Consider the following 23910-nt stretch of genomic DNA (forward strand, 5'->3'; position numbering starts at 1 on the left):
CTCTGTCTTCATTTCCCTTTCTGGGCTGCTCGGAAGTCTTCTCCCCCAGCTCCAGTATTGAGCACTAGCCGTGTCATCCTTAGGTGTTCGTTCTCCTGCAGACACTGGCACTAGCCCCTTCCCAAAATCATCCTGTTCTCTGTGGTTCCTCCCCACAGACTGAATGCTTTCAGCCTTTTAGGAGACTCAGGTGTCCATTAAGTTATCCCATGATGCCCCTTAGTCCACTCCCTCTAGCTAAGAAACAACTAATTAATTACAGCACAGGTGTAGTAGATGAGACTAACAGGCTTTTACCCCTTTTTAGCCGATAATAAGGTGTCACTGCATCACAGCCTCTTAAAATTCTTCCCTCTCAAAATAAAAAAATAAAGAGAACTTAAGGTGTTGTGCATGGAAAAAACAATAAAAATGTTTAGATTTTCAAAATTAAGCACATACTAGAAAAATTACTCATCGGAGAACTGCATAGAGGAAGTGTAAATAAGATGTATGTTAAAACTGAGCTGCATCGAGGGTATCTTTAAATTAAATTAATAGAATTCTAGCAAGTCTATAAAACTAGTATGTTGGTTTCATTGTGTATTACCGGTATACAGATCAGTAATGCCCTGTGACATTAAATCCAAAATATTATTACAAATCCTGGGGGAAATTACACTGCAAACAACATATGACCCTCAGCTCCTCCATATAGGCATCATTCAAAGCAGATTGTGTACACAATTGTATATAATTATACATTGTATATATTATATATAATGAATACCAGGCTATTGATGTGACATTATACTACCTACCAGCTCAGTTACATTGCTGTAAAGAACTATCCTTCTGCTGAGGCTCTTTGATGAAACCCACCCATGGAGTGAAACTCTTGAGACTATAGGAAAGAATAAATGGGAATTGATCCTGTCTGGGCAGCAGCCAGTGCTTCAGAGAGTATGCTGTAATATAACATCCTTGTATGAAATCTGGCCCATTTCTACCATTAAAAGCAAGTGACTCTTAACAGCTGGAGACACTGTTTCAGTGTAACCATGGAGGCCAGAAGCATTGAGTATTTGTGCTTGTTGGACTCTTCCCCCCTCTGGTGAGGAATAAGATGACTCTACCTGTTGCAGTGCTGAACAACATTGCTATCTATGATGCTTTGCGGAACGTCTCACTGAAGTCAGTGGTAGATATCCTCTCCTTCAATCGTCAAGCAATTTATGTTTGAAATCCCAAGAGTGAGATTTTTGCTATTTTGTGACAAAAACTAAGGTAAAATATAGTTACAGTGGTGAGTATTTAGGGTATAAATAAGCTTCTGGTTTTGGGTGTACTTCATTTTGGAGGACTTGTGGTTTATTTTAGCAATTTTGAGTTTGATGTAGTTGTCCAAAAATATGAGTTTTTCAGAGCTCTCTCTTCATATATACTGTAATGAGTAATCTCTTTGTCAAGTTTCCTAGAGTGCTTTAACATACCACTGTTTCAAACAATACTAATGCACAAGGGAACCTTTTAGTGTGCACCAGCAGGGTCTACATGGACCAATTAATGCACCACATTAGTGTACTTTATAAATTAAACCCCCATGATCTGCATTATTCTCCATGTAGACAAGCCCATAGATACAAGTAACCATTTCTGGCGTTTATTGTATAAACACAGATTTATTTTTTTTTAATTAGGTGTGTTTTATTGGTGTTTATCGGTTAAAACAAAAAATTAGAAACCCTAGGTATAAAATATTAAACAGGGATGTTGTAATTATCCAAAAAATAACCACTATAAACCCAGGAAACTCAATACCAGGAATAGTGCCTCTCAGCTCTGCTTGCTGGCAGATTGAAATTTCTGTGCTCTACCTCTCTGCCTTACCGCCCTACACGTGTGAGGTGGACCCTGAGGACTCATGAAAGCCCAGAAGATGCCCCCACCTCTCTGAACATAAATTCCTTCCCTTCCCTTCCATCACAATGGGCCTATTGAAACCACTGGGCCTCTTATGGGGACCAATGCTATAGGGTACCTGTCTGGAAAAGGCTACATTTGGAATACCTACCTGTGCCACATCAGCCACCAGTACCATTGGTCTCCCCAGTACAGGAGGAGCGGTGGCTACTGATGGAGAAGTAGACACCTCATTCATACAAGTCCTCTTCCCCCCTTGATGAGGCAGTGATGCCACCATCACCTTCCTGTGAAGATGATTTTAGGACCTTTCAGGACCCAATGAAATGACATGTGGAGTCCCTTCAAATCTCCGTGGAGGATGTACAAGAGTCTCAGCACTCGCTTGTGGACATTTTTTATACGACCACCACCCGTAGAGTAAAAAAGCCCTCCCCTTAATGAGGCTCTTTTGTCGCCTGCCCATAATCTATGGCAGATCCCTGCCACACTCAGGCCTACCTGCAAATTGGCAAGCAGAGTAAGAGAGAAATGGTCACATTTGTTCAAAATCCACTTCCTCCAACACGGAGGATAAATGCCTAGATCTCCTCAGCAGGAAGGGTTACTCGTCCGCTGCTCTGCAGTTTTAGGTAGCGAACTATCGAGTTCTGATGGCAAAATAGGACTTCAAAGACTATTCTATGTTTACTCATTTTATTGACCACCTGCCATTTGGAAGCAGTACTAAATTCTCATTTCCAAAGGCCAGCTCATCACCAAAGCTTCCTTGCAAGTTGCCCTTAATGCTGCTGACACAGCTTCATAATCTGTAGCCACCACTGTTATGTGATGAGCATCCTGGCTCCAGTCTTCTGGCCTCCCTAGGGAGATACAAAACATGGTGGAAGACCTCCCTTTTGAAGGGCCTAAGATTTTCAGCAACGATATGATACCTCACTCCACTCCCTCAAGGGGAACACTGAGGTCACTTGGGATTTATGTGCCTGGAACAAAGAGGCGTTTTAGTAAATCGCAGACAACACATTGCTCCTGACCATTCAACTACCACCTGTACCCTACCTATTCCAGACATATGGAACCACCTAGAAGAAGGTTCAAACCTCAAAAGAAGAGACCATCCTCTACAGCGACTTCCCTACCTATGCCTTCTTCTAAATGACTATTTTGACATACTGATCAAGTTAACAAACATCCCTCTCCTCCAGATCTGCTGTGCCAATCTGCCATCCACCACGGCCTTCTGGGGACCACCTATCCCACGTTCTAGCTGCTTGGGAATTTATCAACACAGAGAAATGGATGCTAGAGGTGGTTTTTATGTGAAATAATATCCATTTCCATTCTATTCCCCCCTCTACCCCTCCCTCTTCAGGGACCCCTCTCTTGAGAGTTTCTTAAAGCAGGAGGTCCAGTTCTTCGTGTCTGGGGCCAATATATCTAATTCCTCAGAATTAGTTGGAAGAGGGTTTTATTCCAAATATTTCCTGGTCCCCAAAAGAAATGGCATCTGGAGGCCAATCTTAGACCTCAGGAACCTGAACATCTAATTTTGCAGCACTTCAGGATGGTGACTCTGTTATCCTTAGCCTTCAAGATGCACATTTTCATATTGCTATGCACCCTTCCCACAAACACTTTGTGCTTTGTCATAGGCACAGAATATTGTCAATATTGTGTCCTTCTCTTCGGATTCTCCAGAGCCCCACAGGTCTTTACGAAGATCTTCTCAGTAGTCGCGGCTCACCTGTGTCAATGGAGTATAGCAGTCTTTCCCTGTCTGGACGACTGGCTCCTTAAGGGGCATTCTGCTCTGGAGGTCCAGTCAGCAATCAACAAGGCCTTAGCCCTGTTTCAGTCCTGGGCCTACATATCAACCTGGGAAAGCCCACATTAATATCCATTCAGCAGAGAGAGAGTACAGGGCAGTTCCAACGAAATCTAACTGCCTGAGGACGGATTCTCTACCATGTTCAGGCCAATCACTACTCTACACCGGAGTCCTCAGAGAACAGTAAGGGCCTGTCTTCAACTCCTTGGTCTCATCTGGGCTTCACCATTTATTACACCACGTGTGAGACTACATCTCTGATACCTTTAGGCCTGACTCAAAACCATGTACATGTTAAACAGACACAGCCTTGCCAAATGAATCACCATACCTCTGTGGGCACTGGATTACCTCAGGATGGAAAGACCACCTGAAGGTCTATGTGGGAACCCTCTCCCAAGCACACCACCTTTCCAGCATCTGAAGTATGTAGTACAAATTACCCTTCTATTAGCATGCAGCTTTGCAAAAAATACTAGTAAATAATAGTCTGATATGAAACTTAGATACTTTTTAGTTAAAAAAAAAACAACCAACCAAAAACCTGGGATCAGGTCTAAAAACCATCTTGTCCTTATGAAAAATAGTAAATGACAGATTAGCCATCAAAGCATGCAATTTGCTGACCCTTTCCTGGCTGATGTTATAGCAATAATAAACACAGTTTTAGTAGGTAAGTAAAATAAAGGACACTGCCAAGGGTTCAAAAGGTTCTTTTAAGCCTAGTTAAGACCAAATTAAGGTCCCAAGTTGGAACCGGATCCCTCAAAGGGATATATATATGTTAGACAACCCCTTGATAAACCCTGTATTGTGCACAATACAATCTACCATCAATCAAAATAGGATAGGCTGAAAGACCCACCGGGGAATAGAAGCTGTAATTGGTGAATCAGATTTTCCTAGCATCCAAAAAACAAACCTAGTCCAGCTCAAATAATACTTATTTGTACACTGTTTTCTAGAATTGAGCAATACATTTGGAACCAATGAGGAACAGGATTGTCCAAGATTAGGCAAATTCCAATAGTCCAGGTCATCAGATGGAGAGATTGAGGGTCCAGATGAGGGATCCTGCCCTGCTGCTGCTGCTGCAACAACATGTCTTGAGACACACTTGTAATCTCCATCCTATAGGCCATATACTAGTGCTGTCTTGGTCAAGCTGAGACTATCAGGGTTATTCTTCCCGTCTGGAGGTATCTTCACCACTTTGCGAATAAACTGAAAGGGGGGAGGGGAAGCATACAGAAGGCCCTGTTTCAAATACAATAGGAAAGCGTCTGAGAGGGACTGATTGTCCTCCTGCTCTTGATCAAAAGAGACAATGCTTTTTGTTGAACCTTGTTGCAAACTGTTCTACAACAGGCTAATCTCATCTGGAGAAAACTTGTACCACTTGATCCTTCAGGGAACATTCATTCATCTGACAACTGTCCTTACTGAGATGATCTGCTAACAAATTGCTAAATGCAGGACTACTGGATAGATGTTATAAAGAATGTACCAATCCCATAAATTGCCTGCCTCTGCATATAATAGGGAAGAATGCGTGCCTCCTTGCTTGTTGACATAATACATAGCGGTTGTATTGTCCTTTACTACCTGAACACCCCTCCCCTTTATATGAGGAAGAAAAGATCAGAGAGCCAAACAAATGGCTCTTAATTCCAAAACATTTATAAGCAGTTCTTTTGTTGAGACACCCAGTGGTCTCTGGATAAAATGACCCAGATGAGGTCCCCATCCCTTGTTGGATGCATCAGAGGTTATCATGACAGATGGTGAAAGGAGACTGAACAAGACACCTCTAAGAACATTTGATATACCTGTCAACAAATTTAGAATGTTTTGAGGCATGGTGAAAAACATCTGAAGACTATCCAGAGTAGGTTTGTAAACTTGAGATATTCAAAGCTGCATTGCCATCATTGTGAGGCATGCAAATTGAGTAGATAAGCGGTTGCTGTCATGAGACACCCCCCCCAGATTCAAAAAGAAAATCACTTTCTGGGATCAACTCTGTCTTCCAAAACCTTTCAGAAGGAAAGTTCTTCCTGCTCCTGAGTCCAGTATAGCGCTGATTAAATGAATTCTCTGGAGTTTGGGCAGAGATATGACTGTTCAGAAACAGTCCCAAGTCCGTAAGAAGGGAGGTTATAAACTTGATGTGAAGTAGGAGATCCTCACATGAAGATTTTAGCAGCCATCACCCAAATATGATTAACAAAGATACCGTTCTCTATGCACTGCCACTATAGAAAAGGAACTTTGTAAGGCCTCTTGGCATTTTAGAAAGCCCAAATGTTGTAGGACTTTGTCCTGAAAATGTCTTTGTCCAACTACAAAACAAAGGTGCTTCTGGTGATTTGGGTGGATAGAAATATGCATCCTTGAAATCAAGAGTTGTGAAATAATCCTTAACTGAAAGCAAAGGAATTATGGAAACTAGGGTTAGCAATCAGAACTGGAACTTCTGAATGAACCTGTTCAGTTTTCTTAAATCTAAAATTGGATAGAAACTCTTATTTTTTCCTTCTGTACCAGGAAGCATCTTCAATAAAACCCTTAATCCCACAGATCAGTATCTTCCTGACAGTGCCGATGAGAAGCAGTTTCTGAATTTCTGATAGAAGACCTTTGTGAGAAAGTTCCCTGAAAAGGGAAAGGTAGAGAGAATTGAAAGGAGGTACATTTTCTAATTGTATTACACAGCCTTTTTCTAGAATATCTAGTACCCATTTGACAACTGGAGACTTATTACATTGGACAATGAAATGAGCTAGCCTATCTCTAAACAAAGGAAGGGACATATCCTCACCAGTTGGTCCATAACTTTCAGTCCTTCAATGAAATCTGAAGCCTTGTAGTCAGCAAAGATGAAGAGGAATATTGCTTTGATTTAAGTCTTCATTGGAATAATTTCTTTTTATGTTGAGACGTAGATGAAGATGTAGTCTGTTGATGCTGATATCTTTGAAATGAAAAATAAGATGAGGACTGAGGGCATGTCTACACTACAAAATTAAGTCAATTTACATTAAGTTGACCTACAGCCACCGCAGTAATTAAATTGATTGTGCATGTCCACATTATGCTCCCTGTCAGTGGAGCGCATGCTTACTAGCAGCACTTGCATCAATACAGGGAGCAGTGCACCATGGGTAGCTATCCCACCATGCAACTCACCCCCATACTGTTTTTAAACTTTAGCTCCAAAACGTTTTTTTTTTTTTTTTTGTTGGTAACTATTACATTCTGACAGTATATTAATGGATTTCTTAATCATAGAATCATAGAATATCAGGGTTGGAAGGGACCTCAAGAGGTCATCTAGTCCAACCCCCGGCTCAAAGCAGGACCAATTCCCAACTAAACCATCCCAGCCAGGGCTTTGTCAAGCCGGGCCTTAAAAACCTCCAAGGAAGGAGACTCCACCACCTCCCTAGGTAATGCATTCCAGTGTTTCACCACCCTCCTAGTGAAATAGTTTTTCTTAATATCCAACCTGGACCTCCCCCACTGCAACTTGAGACCATTGCTCCTTGTTTTGTCATCTGCCACCACTGAGAACAGCCGAGCTCCATCCTCTTTGGAACCCCCCTTCAGGTAGTTGAAGGCTGCTATCAAATCCCCCCTCATTCTTCTCTTCTGGAGACTAAACAATCCCAGTTCCCTCAGCCTCTCCTCATAAGTCATGTGCTCCAGACCCCTAATCATTTTTGTTGCCCTCCGTTGGACTCTTTCCAATTTTTCCACATCCTAATTGTAGTGTGGGGCCCAAAACTGGACACAGTATTCCAGATGAGGCCTCACCAATGTCGAATAAAGGGGAACGATCACATTCCTCCATCTGCTGGCAATGCCCCTACTTATACAGCCCAAAATGCCGTTAGCCTTCTTGGCAACAAGAGCACACTGTTGATTCATATCCAGCTTCTCGTCCACTGTGATCCCTAGGTCCTTTTCTGCAGAATTGCTACCTAGCCATTCGGTCCCTAGTCTGTAGCAGTGCATGGGATTCTTCAGTCCTAAGTGCAGAACTCTGCACTTGTCCTTGTTGAACCTCATCAGGTTTTTTTTGGCCCAATCCTCTAATTTGTCTAGGTCCCTCTGTATCAGATCCCTACCCTCTAGTGTATCTACCACGCCTCCTAGTTTAGTGTCATCTGCAAACTTGCCGAGAGTGCAGTCCACACCATCCTCCAAATCATTAAATAAAGATATTAAACAAAACCGGCCCCAGGACCGACCCTTGGGGCACTCCGCTTGAAACCGGCTGCCAATTAGACATGGAGCCATTGATCACTACCCGTTGAGCCTGACGATCTAGCCAGCTTTCTATTCACCTTACAGTCCACTCATCCAGCCCATACTTCTTTAACTTGGCGGCAAGAATACTGTGGGAGACCGTATCAAAAGCTTTGCTAAAGTCAAGGAATAACACATCCACTGCTTTCCCCTCATCCACAGAGCCAGTTATCTCATCATAGAAGGCAATTAGGTTAGTCAGGCACGACTTCCCCTTCGTGAATCCATGCTGACTGTTCCTGATCACTTTCCTCTCCCCTGAATGTTTCATAATTGATTCCTTGAGGACCTGATCCATGATTTTTCCAGGGACTGAAGTGAAGCTGACTGGCCTGTAGTTCCCCAGATCCTCCTTCTTCCCTTTTTTAAAGATGGGCACTACATTAGCCTTTTTCCAGTCATCTGGGACCTCCCCCGATCGCCATGAGTTTTCAGAGATAACGGCCAATGGCTCTGCAATCACATCCGCCAACTCGTTTAGCACCCTCAGATGCAGCGCATCTGGCCCCATGGACTTGTGCACGTCCAGTTTTTCTAAATAGTCCCGAACCACTTCTTTCTCCACAGAGGGCTGGTCGTCACCTCCACATACTGTACTGCCCAGTGCAGCAATCTGGGAGCTGACCTTGTTCGTGAAGGCAGAGGCAAAAAAATCATTGAGTACATTAGCTTTTTCCACATCCTCGGTCACTAGGTTGCCTCCCTCATTCAGTAAGGGGCCCACACTTTCCTTGATTTTCTTCTTGTTGCTAACATACCTGAAGAAACCCTTCTTGTTACTCTTAACATCTCTTGCTAACTGCAACTCCAAGTGTGATTTGGCCTTCCTGATTTCACTCCTGCATGCCTGAGCAATATTTTTATACTCCTCCCTGGTCATTTGTCCAATCTTCCACTTCTTGTAAGCTTCTTTTTTGCGTTTAAGATCAGCAAGGATTTCACTGTTTAGCCAAGCTGGTCGCCTGCCATATTTACTATTCTTTCTACACATCGGGATGGTTTGTTCCTGCAACCGCAATAAGGATTCTTTAAAATACAGCTAGCTCTCCTGCACCCCTTTGCCCTTCATGTTATTCTCCCAGGGGATCCTGCCCATCTGTTCCCTGAGGGAGTCAAAGTCTGCTTTTCTGAAGTCCAGGGTCCGTATTCTGCTGCTCTCCTTTCTTCCTGGTGTCAGGATCCTGAACTCGACTATCTCATGGTCACTGCCTCCCAGGTTCCCATCCACTTTTGCTTCCCCTACTAATTCTTCCCTGTTTGTGAGCATAATACACACTTCTGAGCTATTTTGGCCTGGGACTCCTTGGTTTACAGAGTGTAGTTACTTTCCTTAGTAACTGTGATTCTTTGAGATGGCTGCCTGCATGGGCCATGCCATAGGCAGTGTGTTTGCCCTTGGTGTGTGAACACAGAACTTCCATGGAAAGCAGGGTCTGTGGGGGTCAAGCACCACAAAAGCAGAAAAATTAACTTGAGATGGCAAATTGCTGTCTGAGCCTGCAGCTATGTGAAGGATTCTTCCATCGCTAGCTACATTAAGGACCACCACCACAACAGGGAGGGAAGGTGTGCAGCTTCCAAAGAACCATCCCCTCTGCTTTATCTGGAGCCATTGATGCATGTTTGCAGTGTGCATAGATGGTATGGGAAAAATTGCATGATTCCAGATCTACCCACTGCTCTTCTCTGCCTCATGCCATTCCTGGCTCATGTGGTGTGGTGTATCCCCAGCTTGAAAAATAGTGCTTTAAAAACTCCTTCCTGGTTTATGCCAGTGTTTAAAGTCACCATCCCAGTTCAATTTTAAAAGTATATATTTAATTCCAAACTTAATTTCATTTTTTCCTATTAGAGAATAAGCAAAAGGATTTCAGGACCGTTTTCAAGATTTTGGCTAACTAAACATTACAAAGTTTTATATTATTTAAGAGAATAAAAAGCTGATCAATAGGGTATCACACAGTTCTACCTATATTCTCAAGGCATTTGCATCAACAACTTGGTGTAGAATAGCATACAAGAGATGGGATAAGATGCTGGAATTTGCTTATGTTCAAGACTGCTAGAAATATTTAAGAATAATTTAAGATTGTTATGCTATTTTAAGGTAAATTTTCATCATAGTCAAATCTTGCTGTTCTCACACAAGCAGCTTCCCACCTGAAAACACTGGGACCATGGACTGCATAAGGATGGCAGACTAAAGTAACTTCAGAAGCTCAGAATACTTTGAAAAATGTATCATTTTATTTGTACACTTAGAAAGTTGTACATAGAAACTTATAATACAGTCCTGCAAGTTACTTGTTGCTTAAAGAACTGCCAGCAAGAGGAGAGGGTATTATTTTATCAATTGATCATCAGGAAGTTAGAGGAATAAACAAAACACAGGAGAAAAATTAAAAAAGTTAATGAACTTTTATCCCCCCCACATACAAATTTTATAAATACAAAACAAATTCACAAATTACTTTGAATGCTAAATAAATATCTACTTAATAAACTCAGACTGAATACCTCCAGCCAGCACTGGTACAGTACTTTAAAGGATATGCAATTGTACTCATTCATGTGTAGTGTTGAAAAGGTGTACTCAGAGTTTCAGATATTTACACAGTTTCTTCAACTGTGCTACAGTAGAAGATTTTGTCTGAGTTGATAAAGTCCTCACAATACCACAGCTCCTAGAAAATCTAGAGGATAAAACAAGGTCATATGGCGCAGAAAAAATATTTCTGGAAGATATTTGGACACATGAATGTCTTAAAAATGTACAAAACCTCTGTAAACCAGTACTGTATCCAATACATCTATCAAAGTTATTAGACACTAAATAAAACTGTAGCAAAGGTAATCTTTCCTACATTCTCCTGAGTGCTTAATATTAAATTGAGAATATAGTGCAGGCCACACTTCAAGGTGGTTAAACTGGTGTTATTGCTTTATACAGATATGATGACTGCATGATTTAATGTTTCATTTTCATGAATATAAAGGCTCCCTCAAAAAAATCCTTTGGAAGGAAGAGGTTAAATTCGTGACTTCTTTGCAGCTGGAGCAGCATGGTCCACATTACCAGATGCAATAGGGAGTCCAAGCTTTTGAGCCTGAACGTGGAAAAAAGCCTGAAGTCTTATTCCAGCTTTTGCTTCACTTGTATTACGAGGGTTGTACTCAAAGCAGTTCGAAAACATCAGTTCAATGTCTTCAATGAATTCAGCTGGTAAATAAAAATTAAAGAAATGAGTTTAGTGCATTTGCCAGGCCACCATAGATAATAGTATAAGTAAAGCATACTGTATGGCACTACAGAATTCAGTACGATGCTGCCCTTCGCAAAGAAGAGTTGCTAACAAAGAGATCTTCACCAATAAATGGGGTGAATTTAATGCGTATGTATAGTGTCAGATTAACAACCCTACAGTCAGAGTCCTCTGTCTTCAAGCAATGGAAATGGAAGTTTTCTGGTATGTATCCCATCAATGTGCCACAACCCTATTTAACAGGTACCATCTCTAAGGCTTGAAAATGTAATTGAAACTCCATGACCATTCACTTTAGTTACATTTCACCTGCATTACTCTCTGTGAGCTGAGGGGTGAAAACATTATCAACTACTAACACAATCACTACACTGAAAAAAGCAGTTCATACATTTCTAAGAATGCTTTTTTGAAGAAATACCAGTTTTCAAATCCTCCCATACCAGCTCTGCTTCTTTAAGGGGCTAAGACCTCTAACTGTAAAGAACAGATCACAGAATTAATTACTTCAGTAATTAGTACTTACATGCTAATTTGTATTCACATTTATTCACTTTTTCACGGATTATATTTAAGGCAATAGGTTTTTTGATAATATCATAGTAGTCTGGTACCTAAAAAAAAAAAAAAAGTATTCACTATTTTATTTACTATTCGTTTTATTATGTAAAAATATAAATAAACTTAAATTCGATTCATAATAATTAGGTGTTAAGATATACACAGAAAGCCACACATTTACTTGGACTTTCTACTGTTACAGTGGAAAGACTCTTAACGGGCCTTTTATTGACACCCAGAATTTACTGAAATTCAGCTATTAATTTTTTGACTTAATTTTAAAGTTGTTCAAGCAAGAGACCACAAAATATAAAACAAATCAATAATGCATTCAGAGAAGTTAAAGAAATTGGGCAAAGAACCCCAAGCATAAATATCTGATGGAGGAATTAAGAAAAAAAAAAAGTGGTTTAATTTATAAGCTTTACACTTGTGTTAGAGCTGTTCAAACTTGCTAAGATGCAAAAATAATTTATATTACATAATATATACTATACTGGAATAGGCTTCCAAGGGAGACTGTAGAATCCCCATCATTGGAGATTTTAAAAAACAGCTTGGACAAATACTAGTCAGGGATGGTTTACTTAATCCTGCCTCAGTGCTGGGGATCGCCTGAGGTCCCTTCCAGCCCTACATTTCTATAGTTCTAAGGCATCTCCAAACTCCTTTCATTTTGTAGTAGTACTTATTTTTAGAATATTACAAGCCCCTTGATGCTGAGGGATGGCTGTTTTCACTCTATTACTCCTCACATACTTGCACTATTTTGTTCCTTGAAATGCCAGTTAGGCCTGTTTGAAGGGTAGGAGACACTGCAGATTTCTATGTGGCATATAGGATAGACTGTATGCAGATGCCAGACAATGAGAGAGCAGCCGCTCAGTCAATCACTCACAGTTAGTCAAAATAAGAGATGCATACATGATTGAAGCAAAGGGAAGGAGGATTACTGAACCCAGACACTGATCATTTGGCTCACAAACCTTGAATTCTGTGCAAGCACACATTCCAAGGTACCCATCCCCCAAATCAGACTAGAAGAAATTTTTAAAAGGTGTCTTGTTTATGGGACAATTTGGATCCCAAATTTGGTTGTCTGATAAGAAAACTCAGAAACATGCATACACATTTTGAGCCAAATTATATCTGGCTATGGGCTCTCTTCTGAACATACATCTTGGGGTGCAACTTGCTAGGGAATTTGCAGGAGGAATTAGCAGTGAAGAAGACCAGATGGGTAAAATCATCCATTCCTTGGCATTTATAAAGAGTAATCATTAAGTGCATCCAGAATTTGTAAATACAGGTCAGCACACTGACAGGCAGCAAGTAATTAAATTAATCTGTTCTGGCACTACATAGACAATTAAAAGTGTAATTAGCTGTGGATTTTTCTTTTTCAAATCATAGAAGGGACTTTTTCTCTAGTGCTTTGCTTAGTCTAGTTTGAATGTATCTGCAATGGAACTTCTACCACTTTCTTCTGAAGGTCACGATTAATACTGCTCCCCATCCAGAAGCTCTTCTCAAATTCAGCCAGAGATTTTCTTATTTTAATCCCATTACTCCAAGATATTGCCCTCCCTACTTGTTCCTGATCTAAGTAACTCCTCTCTCTTTGATGTTTATACCCTTCATTCATGTGTGTAAATGGTTATAATGTCCACACCAACCCACTTCTCTATGAAGATAGAGATTCCCCCCCACCCCTTTAATCTTAAAATCACTCCTTCCAGCTGCCTAATAATTCCTGCTCTTGTCAGTTTCAAGTTTTTGTGTAAGAGGTTGGTCATGAACAGAAATTCCAGATCTGGTAATACCAGAGCAACCCCCAGGCACCAGGAGCAGCTTCAATGTGATTGAGGAGAACAGGCATTCTGTGATGCTAGTATAGTCTTACCATTCTTCTGTACCAGCCCATAGGACTTTCAGGGAAATGCATACCTGGACTTTGGAAACCAGTTTCATGAAAGGCCAACTGTCGTCATGTCGTACCAGTTCCACAACAAGTTGTTCAAAAGCTGACAGTTCATGGACTCCACCCTGGCGACCCGAACTCCTCCTGTTCAATGAGGTGTGAGGAGATGAATCTGAAAAATAGATCACAAAATTACTGACAAAAAGAAAGAAAATGGCACATCAATATTAAGTATTTAATAAAACATGAAAACCCTGAATGTGTAACAACAAGAGCTAATGGGATGTAGAGGGCGGGAAGGTACAAGATCAGGTAGGGCTCTCTTGCAGGCCGGTCTGTTCAGCAAAGGGTGGGAAATTTCTCCCACTCCCACCCTCATACTGTTTTAAATGTAGATGTACTAGTAACACTTCTGCTAGCTTTATTTTGCCCAGCTACCCCATCCTGTGGACTTTATTCATAGCTAGTGGAGGTGGATTTGAAAAGCTAAGTTTGGCAAACGAGGCAGGAACTCTATGGATTTTACTACTTAATTTCTTCTTCCAAAGTATAAAGAAAGCAGATGGGGCTCTGCTTCACTTCTTTGGATGTGTGGCTCATCAGGGCAATAAAAGACCGAAGATCATTTGGGTTCTCTCTCTCTCTCTCTCTCTCACACACTACTCACTTTGGGAGTCAATTTACAGCTAAATATCATATAGAAGTTTGATAATGAAGGTTCTGTAAACAATGTTGAATCATAGAAATGTAAGGCTGGAGGGGACCTTGTGAGGTCATTTAGTCCATTCCCCATGCTGAAGTAGGACCAATTACATCTGCACCATTCCTGACAGGTGTTTGTCTCATCTGTTCTTAAAAACCTCCAATGATGGGTAGTCTACAACCTCCCTGGGAACCCAATTCCAGTACTTAACTATCCTTATAGTTAGAAAGGATTTCTTAATATCTAACCTAAATCTCCCTTGCTGCAGATTAAGCCCTCTACTTGTCCTACCTTCAGTGGACCTTGAGAACAACTGTGCACCCTCCTCTTTGTAATAGCTCTTAACATATTTAAAGACTTATGTTCCCCTTCAGTCTTCTTTTCTCAAGACTAAACATACCCAACTTTTCAAAATCTTCTCATAGGTCAGGTTTTCTAAATTCTTTTTCATTTTATGTTGCTCTCCTCTGGACTCACCCAATTTGTCCACATCTTTCCTAAAGCATGGTACCAAACTTGTACAGCTGAGGCCTCACCAATGCCAAGTAGAGTGGAACAACAACATCCCGTATCTTATGTATGACACTCCTATTAATACACCCCAGAGTGATTACAGGCTTCCCCCCTCATCCCCCACAAAAGCATCACCATTCAATTTGTGATCAACTATTACTCCCCAGATCCTATTCAGCAGTACTACTGCCCAGCCCAGTTGTTCCCCATTTTGTAGTTGTACATTGATTTTTCTTTCCTAAGTGAAGTACTTGTATTTATTGAATTTCATCTGGTTGATTTCACACCAGTTCTCCAATTTGTCAAGGTCGCTTTGAATTCTAACCCTGTCCTCCAAAGAGCTTGAAATCCCTCCCACTTTGGTGTCATCTGCAAATTTTATAAGCATGCTCTCCATTCCATTATCCAAGTCATCAGTGAAAATATTGACTAGTACGGGACCCAGAACTGACCCCTGTGGGTCTCCACTAGATACATCTTCCCAGTTTGACAGTGAACCATTGATAGCTACTCTTTGTACAATCTTTCAATCAGTTGTGCACCTCCTTTAAAGTAATTTAATCTAGACCACATTTCTCTAGTTAGTTTATGAGAATGACATGTGGGGACTGTGTCAAAATCTTTACTAAAATCAATACAAGTCTACCTACTGCTTGACCCTGAGTCCCCTATCGACGAGGCCAGTAACCCCGTCAAATAAGGAAATTGGGTTTGACATGATTTGTTCTTCACAAATCCATGTTGGCTGTTTCTGATCACCTATTATCCTCTAGATGCTTGCAATTTGATTGTTTAATAATTTGTTCCAGTATCTTTCCAGGTATCAAAATTAGACTGACTAGTCTATAATTCCCCTCTGTGTTCCACCCCTTTAAAAAGATAAATATGGTCTTTGCCCTTTTCTAGTCCTCTGGGACCTCAGCTCTCCTACATGAGTTCTCGAAGAAACTGCAAATGGTTCCAACTAGTTCATTAAGTAACCTAGGGTAAATTTCATCAGGCCCTGATGATTTGAATAATTATTATGTAGCCTGCTCCTTCCCTGTATTGGCTTGTGTTCCGTCTCCCTTGTTGTTAATATTAATTGTGTTAAGCATCAGGTCACAACTTCTTTAAAAGACTGACACAAAATAGGCATTTAAACACTTCAGTGTTCTTGGTGTTGTCCATTATTAGCTCTGTTTGACCACTATGCAGAGGACCTACACTCTCTTTTGTCTCTCTCTTGCTCAGGACTTATTTATAGAACCAATTCTTATTGCCTTTTATGTTCCTTGCTAGACGTAACTCATTTTGTGCCGTACACTTTCTGATTTTGTCCCTACATACTTGTGCTATTTTGTATTCCTTAGCAATTTGTCCATGTTTCCAAGTTTTGTAGGATGCATTTTTAAGTTTCAGGTCCTTGAAGAGCTCTTCGGGCCTCTTACTATTCTTCCTATCTTTCTTTTGCATAGGGATAGTTTGATGTAGTGCCTTTAATACTGTTTAAGAAACTGCCAGCTCTCATTAACTCCTTTTCCACAGTAGAGATCCAAAGAAGAGGGGAAGGAGGGAGGGTGAGTAGTGGAATACCAATAGGGACCACAGAACCTCCAGTTACTATAAGTAACAGTTTCTTCTTTGAGACCTGGTCCCTATGTGTATTCCACTATGGTGACTGACAAGCAGTACTCAAGTAGGAGGAGGGTGTGAGGAGATAAATGGCAGAGCTGTTTGGAGAACCACCGTCCCAAAGAATGAATCAGTAGAGGAGTTCTGCACTCGAACATAATGATGCGCAAACATATGTATGGAACTCCACGGAGCTGTTCTGCAAGTGTCAAGAAATGGGTACTTTATGAAGCGATGCCACTGAATCTGCTTGTGCTCTTGCAGAATGAGGCCTCAACCCATGAGGAGGAGGAAGATGCAGCAGCTGGTAGCAAAGCAGGATACAGCCCAAGATCCACTTAGAACAGAGGTCTCAAACTCAATTTACCTTAGGGCCAGTGCCAGTCCTCAAATCTTCCCAACAGGCCAATGTCACTCATGCCACACAGAAACTGCCCCCCTCCCCCAAACTTCACCCCCCCACCTGCCTAAGGCTCTGGGACGGAGTTTGGGTGGGAGAGGTCTGGGGTAGGGAATTGTGGTGCAGGCTCTGGGAGGGAGTTTGGGTGCAGAAGGGGTGAGAGGTTGGGCTCTGGGAGGGAGTTTGAGTGGGGGAGGGGGTCTGGGGTATGTGGGGAGGGGGTGCAGGCTCTGGGAGGGGGTCAGGGGTGCAGCACTTACCTGGGGCTCCAAGGCAGGCTGGGGGGGCCTCTGCACGCTTCTGTCCCCAGGCACTGTGACCACAGGGGCACTCAGGGCAGGGGCAGTGCATGGAGGCACAGCCCCAGAGGGGCTGGCAGCCACTGCTCAGCTCTGCTGCGCTACTGGGGCCCCTGAGGGGGGAGAGCCCGGGGGCGGCAGGTGGGGCCACTGGAGAAACCCGGCCCCAAAACTGCTGGAGCCCCCCGGGCCATATTGGGGAGGCTCACCGGCTGCAGATGGCCCGCAGGCCGGGAGTTTGAGACCCCTGACTTAGAGGATAACCCACTGGTTTTCAACCTATTTACCATTGTGGGCCACATCCAATACTACCTACATGGCCACTTAACCTCGGACTCATTCTGCTGTAGCGAGAAACAAACAAACAAACAAACAAACCAAACCAAACCAAACCAAGCAATCTAGGTGATTTTCTAATTGGTTTTGTCCTTCGCAGGTAGAAGTCAGGGAATGAAGTCTCCTCTCCAGACACATGCTGTTTCAGGGAGAGGGGGGACACAGGTAAGTCTATTGATCGTTTCATGTGAAACGTCAAAACTACTTTGGGGGTGAATTTTAGAGTAATAAAGACACTTTGTCCTTATGGAATATAGTGTATGGCAGATTTGCCATTAGAGTTCCTAGCTTACCCATGCTTCTGGCTGAGGTGATATCAATGGAAGTTGCATTCCGAATGGCTATGAGAGACACGGAAGCTAATGGTTCTAAGCGAGGCTTAATGAGTACTGAAAATACAAAGATTTTAGTCTCAACGAGGAGTAGGATTCCTTAGTGGTGGGAAACTTCTAATTAGGCCCTTTAAAAATTTGGTAGTCAATCGGAGAGTGAACACTGAATAATCACCAGAGGATAGATAGCATGCACTGATTGCTGCCAGGTAGACTTGTATAGAACTGAGGGAAAGCTCAGCTGTGTTGAGAGAAAGAAGATATTCCCCTCATTTTGGACTATCTGCTGACTCAAGAGATACAAAAGTTTCTTCTGTACCCAGATGGAAAAAATGCTTCCACTTGGCTGAACAGCATTTTCTAGTGGAGTCCTTGCTACTGTTATTAAGGATCATTTATACATCTCCAGAGCACTAATATGCAAAAAACCAAGCCATACGATAAAACATATAAGTGTTGAGATGCTTGATCCTGTCCTTCTCCTGGGCCAAGAGATCACAAAAGTACTAAATGGTGATCAGAGAACAAGATAACAGTCCGAGACTTGGGAACCAAAACTGTCTGGGTCAGTTGGGGGGCAATGAGGATGACTTGTGCTCTGTCCTGATTAATTTTCTGTAAGAACTGAGGTAGGAGCAACAAAGGAGGAAAGGCATAGCTCAGATGAACTGACCAGGCAAGAAAAAGAGCATCACCCTGAGAGCATAGTCCTAGAGCGCCAAGTATACATTGCATTTCTTGCTTGTTTGGGAGGCGAATACATCCCAGTCGCTGGTCTCCTACTGAGTGAAGATGCTATTTATGGCTGAATCATGCAATTCCCACTCATGATTGATGGCAAAAGGCCTGCTGAGGGTGTCCGCCAACCCATCCTGAGTTCCTGGAAGATAAGCTGCCAACAGAGTGATTCAATTCCTGATACACCAGTTCCACAGGGTGACTGCTTCTACACACAGGGGGATTGATCTTGCCCCTCCCACCCCCCGTTTGTTGATGTAAAAGACAGTTGCCATGTTGTCTGACATCATCAGAACATAGTGGGACTGGAGGAATTGGAGAAAAATCTTGCAAGCTTCTCAGGCTGCCTGGCATTCCAGAAGGTTGATATGTGTCCTGGTCTCTTGAGATGTCTAATTGCCCTGCACCATATGGTTGTCCATGTGGGCTCTCCAGCCAAAGAGAAGTGTCTATAAATGATCTTGTCTGGAAAGGATGGTAGGAAGGGGATGCCCACACATACGTGATAAGGAACCTTCCACCATATCAAGGAAGATGTTAATTTGGAAAGAATTGTTACCATGGTATTCATACTGTGTTTGGTTGGTGAATAGTTGTCTGGGGCCACACCTGAAGGCTATGTAGGTAGAGTGTGACAAATGGTATTATGACAGATTCAGACCAGATGCCAGCTCATGCCAGAGCCCTCAGGCCAATTCACTTGTATATTAGTATAGATCAAAGTGATAAATGTATAAGAGTGTATTTGGTGTTTAAAGTTAATAAAAACAAGTGGGATGTTACTTGCATTGTTTTCACTTATTTGTTTCCCATTATAATGTAGTAGCAGACATTTACATTGTATATATCCCTGCAACTAAGTAACCTATCAAATGAGAAAGAAGCCTTGTAGAATGTAAATGAAAAGTGCTCATTTCAAAATAAGTAGTCTCTGTGTGTGATGATTGAAGGTCAAAGGCCCCAAATGGATTCCTCATTCTCCGTCAAAGGAAAAGCCTACCTGAGTAGTAAACCCTACCAGCTTGTTTTCTGTGTAAAGAAGCTATAAGTAAGGATTCAACGAAAGATCCTGTATCTCTGGACGGTTTGGACTTTTACAGGGAAGTGCACCAGAAGAAAGCAGAGATCCTCAGAAATAATCTGGGTATTCTGAAAAGAGTTTTGGGAAACTAGCAATTTATCACGTACTGCCACCATTTGGGATTATAAATTTACAAACTATGACTCCTTGTGCACATATTTTACCTGCTTTAACCTCCCAATAACTCTCACTTCCTTTTCTTAGCTGATAAACCTTGTTATTTTACTATAGAATTGGCTACCAGCGTTGTCTTTGGTGAAAGATCTAGCGTTCCAACTGATCTGGGGTAAGTGACTGGTCTCTTGGGACTGGAAGCAACATAGATCTGATGTGATTTTTGGTATAAGTAATCATTTTATCACAAAATCCAATTTGTCTGGTACACGAAGGAGTTTTTCCATCCACGGACGCAAAGGGAGCAAAGTTCTGGCAGATGTGACAGCGCTCGTTTATATGGGTTTCCCTGAGGCACTGTAGACAACTCTTGTGCAGGTCACTAACAGGCATAGGCCTGTTATACGACGAGCAGGGCTTGAAACTTGAAGACCGGGGCATGCCCCTCAGGCAAAATCCCCACTGGGACACTATCTAACTAAACAATTAATGGGTACTTAACTACTAACAACGATTAAAACTATTTACAGGTAAAGCACAAGGCTAAACTAGATGAGAAACCGCTGACCGCTTATGAAGCAAGGGACAGAGGCACTCCAACTGACCACCATGGGCAGTAAGAATGAACGGAGAGGGTACACGGTTGGTGGTGCCTGATATACTGCACCATGAGTGTGGCACTCCAGAGGGCGCAGCACTCCAGAGGGCGCCACAGCTGGTTCTATGGGTACCGCCAAGGCAAAAGTCTCTTGACAGCTGTGCACTTGGGTGCGCCCAACACCTACAATGAACTCAACATGAGCAAGAACTCGAAGAACTGTCTGTGACTCCATGGTAAGGTTCACATTTGTCATTGGCTTGATGAAATTAATTAATTATAGAACACATCACCAGTTTGGGGTGTCTGCCCTGTTTTCTGACAGTCTGCCCTGAGGCAGGCCCTCACTCATGACAGAGATAACAAGCACATGAAGCCGTACCCCAGGATGGAAAGACAAGTTCTGACTGGAGCTTGAGGAGTGCATATAACCTGATCTATTAGGTTGCTCATGGTGCAAAACCTGTCCCTTGGTAGATAAGCTCTTGCCATGACTGAAGTATTAGAATATAATCCGCATCAGAGTAAGGACAGACTTTTCTAAATTCACATTGACTCCTAGGCACTGATGAGGTTGACTTGTAGGCTTCCTGAAGCACCTTGGGAATTAGAAGCCAACTGTCAATAGAGGAAAAAGATGGAATGGCTTCACCAGAAATGCACTGCTACTGCCAGAAAGACCTTAGTAAAGGTCCCGGGGGCAGCTGTGAGGTTAACTGGGAGCACTGTGTATTGCAAGTGGTCAGAGCCCACCATGAATCTGAGAAAATACCTGTGGGTGGGGGTGAATATCTACATAAAAGTAAGCATCCTTCACATCAAGAGCTGCAAACTATGTCATTTTCCAGGGATGGGATTATTGATGCCAGAGTGGCCATGTGAAATCTCAGCTTCTGAATAAAGCAGTTGAGATAACGGAGATTACGGACAGGTCTCCAACCTCCCATTTTTTAGGAATGATAGAGTAAAAACCTGTCCATTGGTGTTGAAGCTCTATTGTTTCTTGTTGGAGGAGGGATTCCACTCTTCTTACCAGAGAATCCCCTCATGAGAATGGTCCCTAAGGTGGAACAGGGATGGGGATTTTGGAGGAGATAGGGACATAAACTCTATATAGCTGTAATGGAAGATATCTAATATCCATTTGACTGTTATGGCAGTTCAGTTGTGGAAACAGAGTGTGAAATGGCCACTGAAAAGTATGTGAGGATAGGGCAGTGGTAGTATCATAAATAGTTTACATCTCTTGAGCTCCCATCAAAAATATCTTTTCAGTGGGGGATTCGAGTGAGATGGTGCTGTAGGCCTGGGAGGTGCTGGGAAACGAGACTCCTCTATTCTTTGTGTCCTCCTTGTAAGAGATAAGACCACTGGTGATAAAACCATTGAAATGCCCGTTTAGGTTTGTAAGGCTGCCTGAGATACTTTAAAGGACTCTTGCCCCCAAAAGGAAGTATGTAAGGACTCATCTGTTTTTTCCTTGGGGGGGAAAAAAAAAAAAAAAAGGGGCATTATCAAAAAGGTAAATCCTTCACCATGTTTTGGACCTCCATGAGAATCCCCTAAGAACCTAAATCATGACTCATGGTTTAGGTTAAGTTTTTGTCAGGATTATTTTTTAGTAAAAGTCATTGACAGATCGCAGTCAATAAACAGTAATTCACAGAAGCCCAAGCCCTGCCACCCAGGGCTCACCCTGCTGTGCAGGGCTGAAGTTGCAGAGGTCATAAAAAAAAAATAAAAAAAAATCACAGAATCCATGACAGACTCGTAGCCTTACTTATGATGCATCACAATGGCCTGTCTGCTGCACCAACCACTGATGCAGAAGTGCAGTTCTGGCCACCAATTTACCCTCTTCAATCAGAGCCTGGAAATGAGCTCTGTTCTGCTGTGAGTCTGTGAATTCCGAATGAGATAGTCATACTTAGCCAACAGCACTTGATCATTTGCTATTCTGAAATGAAGGCTAGTAGACGTTGGGAAGAATTTTTTCACAAGTCAGATGTTTGGGCTTCTTGTCAGGAGTAGATTTAATATGATGTTGTCTAGATCAGTGGGTTCTCAAACTTATTTGAATGTGCCCCCATTCTTTGTGTCTCCAGTAGTTTATGCCCCTGCGCCACACAAATACATATACAAAAAAAACCCACAACATGCAACTCTTACTAAATATTAAAAACAGCAAGGCATTGCTTCAAACAGAGCCAACAATCCATTGTAATAAGAGCAAAAGCAAAACTGCGATTGTGATTGATGCTTACAATTAAACAGATTCATGTACAGATGGCAACGACTTAGTATAATGCTATGGAAGATTAACCGAAATCCATCAAAATGCACCATTTAAAGCACAGTTGGTCCCCAAACCGTGGGGCACACCCCCCTAGGGAGGTGTGAGGGAAAGTTCGGGGTTGAGGGGGGTGGCGTGGCAGGGCCCAGGCCAGCCCCCATGAGGGGTGGGGGTGGGGAGGGAGTACCACCCAGCCCCACTCTGCTCCAGCCCTGTCCCCAGCTGCAGTCCCACACCAGACTCCGCTCCCAGCCTTGGGCCCCAACTGTGGCCCAGTAGTGGCTTTGGACTGAGGCTCCATTCCTGGCCCTGGCAAGAGGGGAGGGCAGAGACAGGGATAAGGGAGGGCATGACCCTGAGAAGTTTGGGGATCACTGATCTAAAATCAAATGCACAGCGCCATCTGAGGACCTGATATGTCTGGAAGAATCAGAATAGTTATTCATTGCTGTGGGTAAAATGTGTACAGTAATTCCCCCCACCCCCCAAAGCTTCTCACACACCCACAGAATACATTCTGCCCCCCAGTTTGAGAACCTCTGCTCTATACTAATATTCCAGTCATAAGGTTTATCCCACCAAGTCTCTGTGATGCATGTTACATCATGATTTTCCTTATATACAAAGACTTACAGTTCTTCCTGTTTATTCCCCATACTTCTTGCATTTCTATACTTACATACAAGATGTTGAGATTCCCCCCATTGGTTTTCCCTCTTGTTGAGCCTATGAACCTATTGTAATTTTCCATTCCCCACCCCCCAAATTCCAGCCCTCTGCCAAGATCACCTTTTCATACTTACCTGTAGGGTTTTGTCACCCTGCCTCCTTTTAACCTAGTTTAAAACTCTCCTTACTATGTTAGTGAGTAAGCAACTCAAGATGCTCTTCCCCTTCTTCATCAGGGTAAGAGATTGGGGAAGGAGGACTGCTGTGGACCCTAACAGCATCCCACCATGGTCAAAGAAGCCAAAATCCTTCTGTCAACAACATCTGTGCAGCCAGGCACTCATCTCCAGGATGCATCTATCCCTGCCCAAACTCCTATCCTCAACCAGCAGGACTGATGAGAATACCACGTTCACCCTCATTCCCAGAGC

At 42.5% G+C, this 23910-nt stretch overlaps 1 protein-coding gene across 1 annotated transcript in view; it reads right to left on the reverse strand.

Moving 5' to 3' along the window:
- Positions 1-10269: 10269 nt before the first annotated feature.
- Positions 10270-23910, reverse strand: part of BAZ1A (bromodomain adjacent to zinc finger domain 1A) — a 109474-nt gene continuing 95833 nt past the window's right edge. The window contains exons 25-27 of the mRNA XM_054027108.1: positions 13816-13961; positions 11834-11921; positions 10270-11264 (exon numbers count right to left, since the gene is read on the reverse strand). Of these exons, the coding sequence (XP_053883083.1) occupies positions 11074-11264; positions 11834-11921; positions 13816-13961 (425 nt within the window). The 3' untranslated portion in view covers positions 10270-11073. The remainder of the gene's footprint in view (positions 11265-11833; positions 11922-13815; positions 13962-23910) is intronic.

This window comes from Malaclemys terrapin, chromosome 4 (genome assembly GCF_027887155.1).
Source record: "Malaclemys terrapin pileata isolate rMalTer1 chromosome 4, rMalTer1.hap1, whole genome shotgun sequence".
In the NCBI taxonomy this organism is placed as follows: domain Eukaryota; kingdom Metazoa; phylum Chordata; order Testudines; family Emydidae; genus Malaclemys; species Malaclemys terrapin.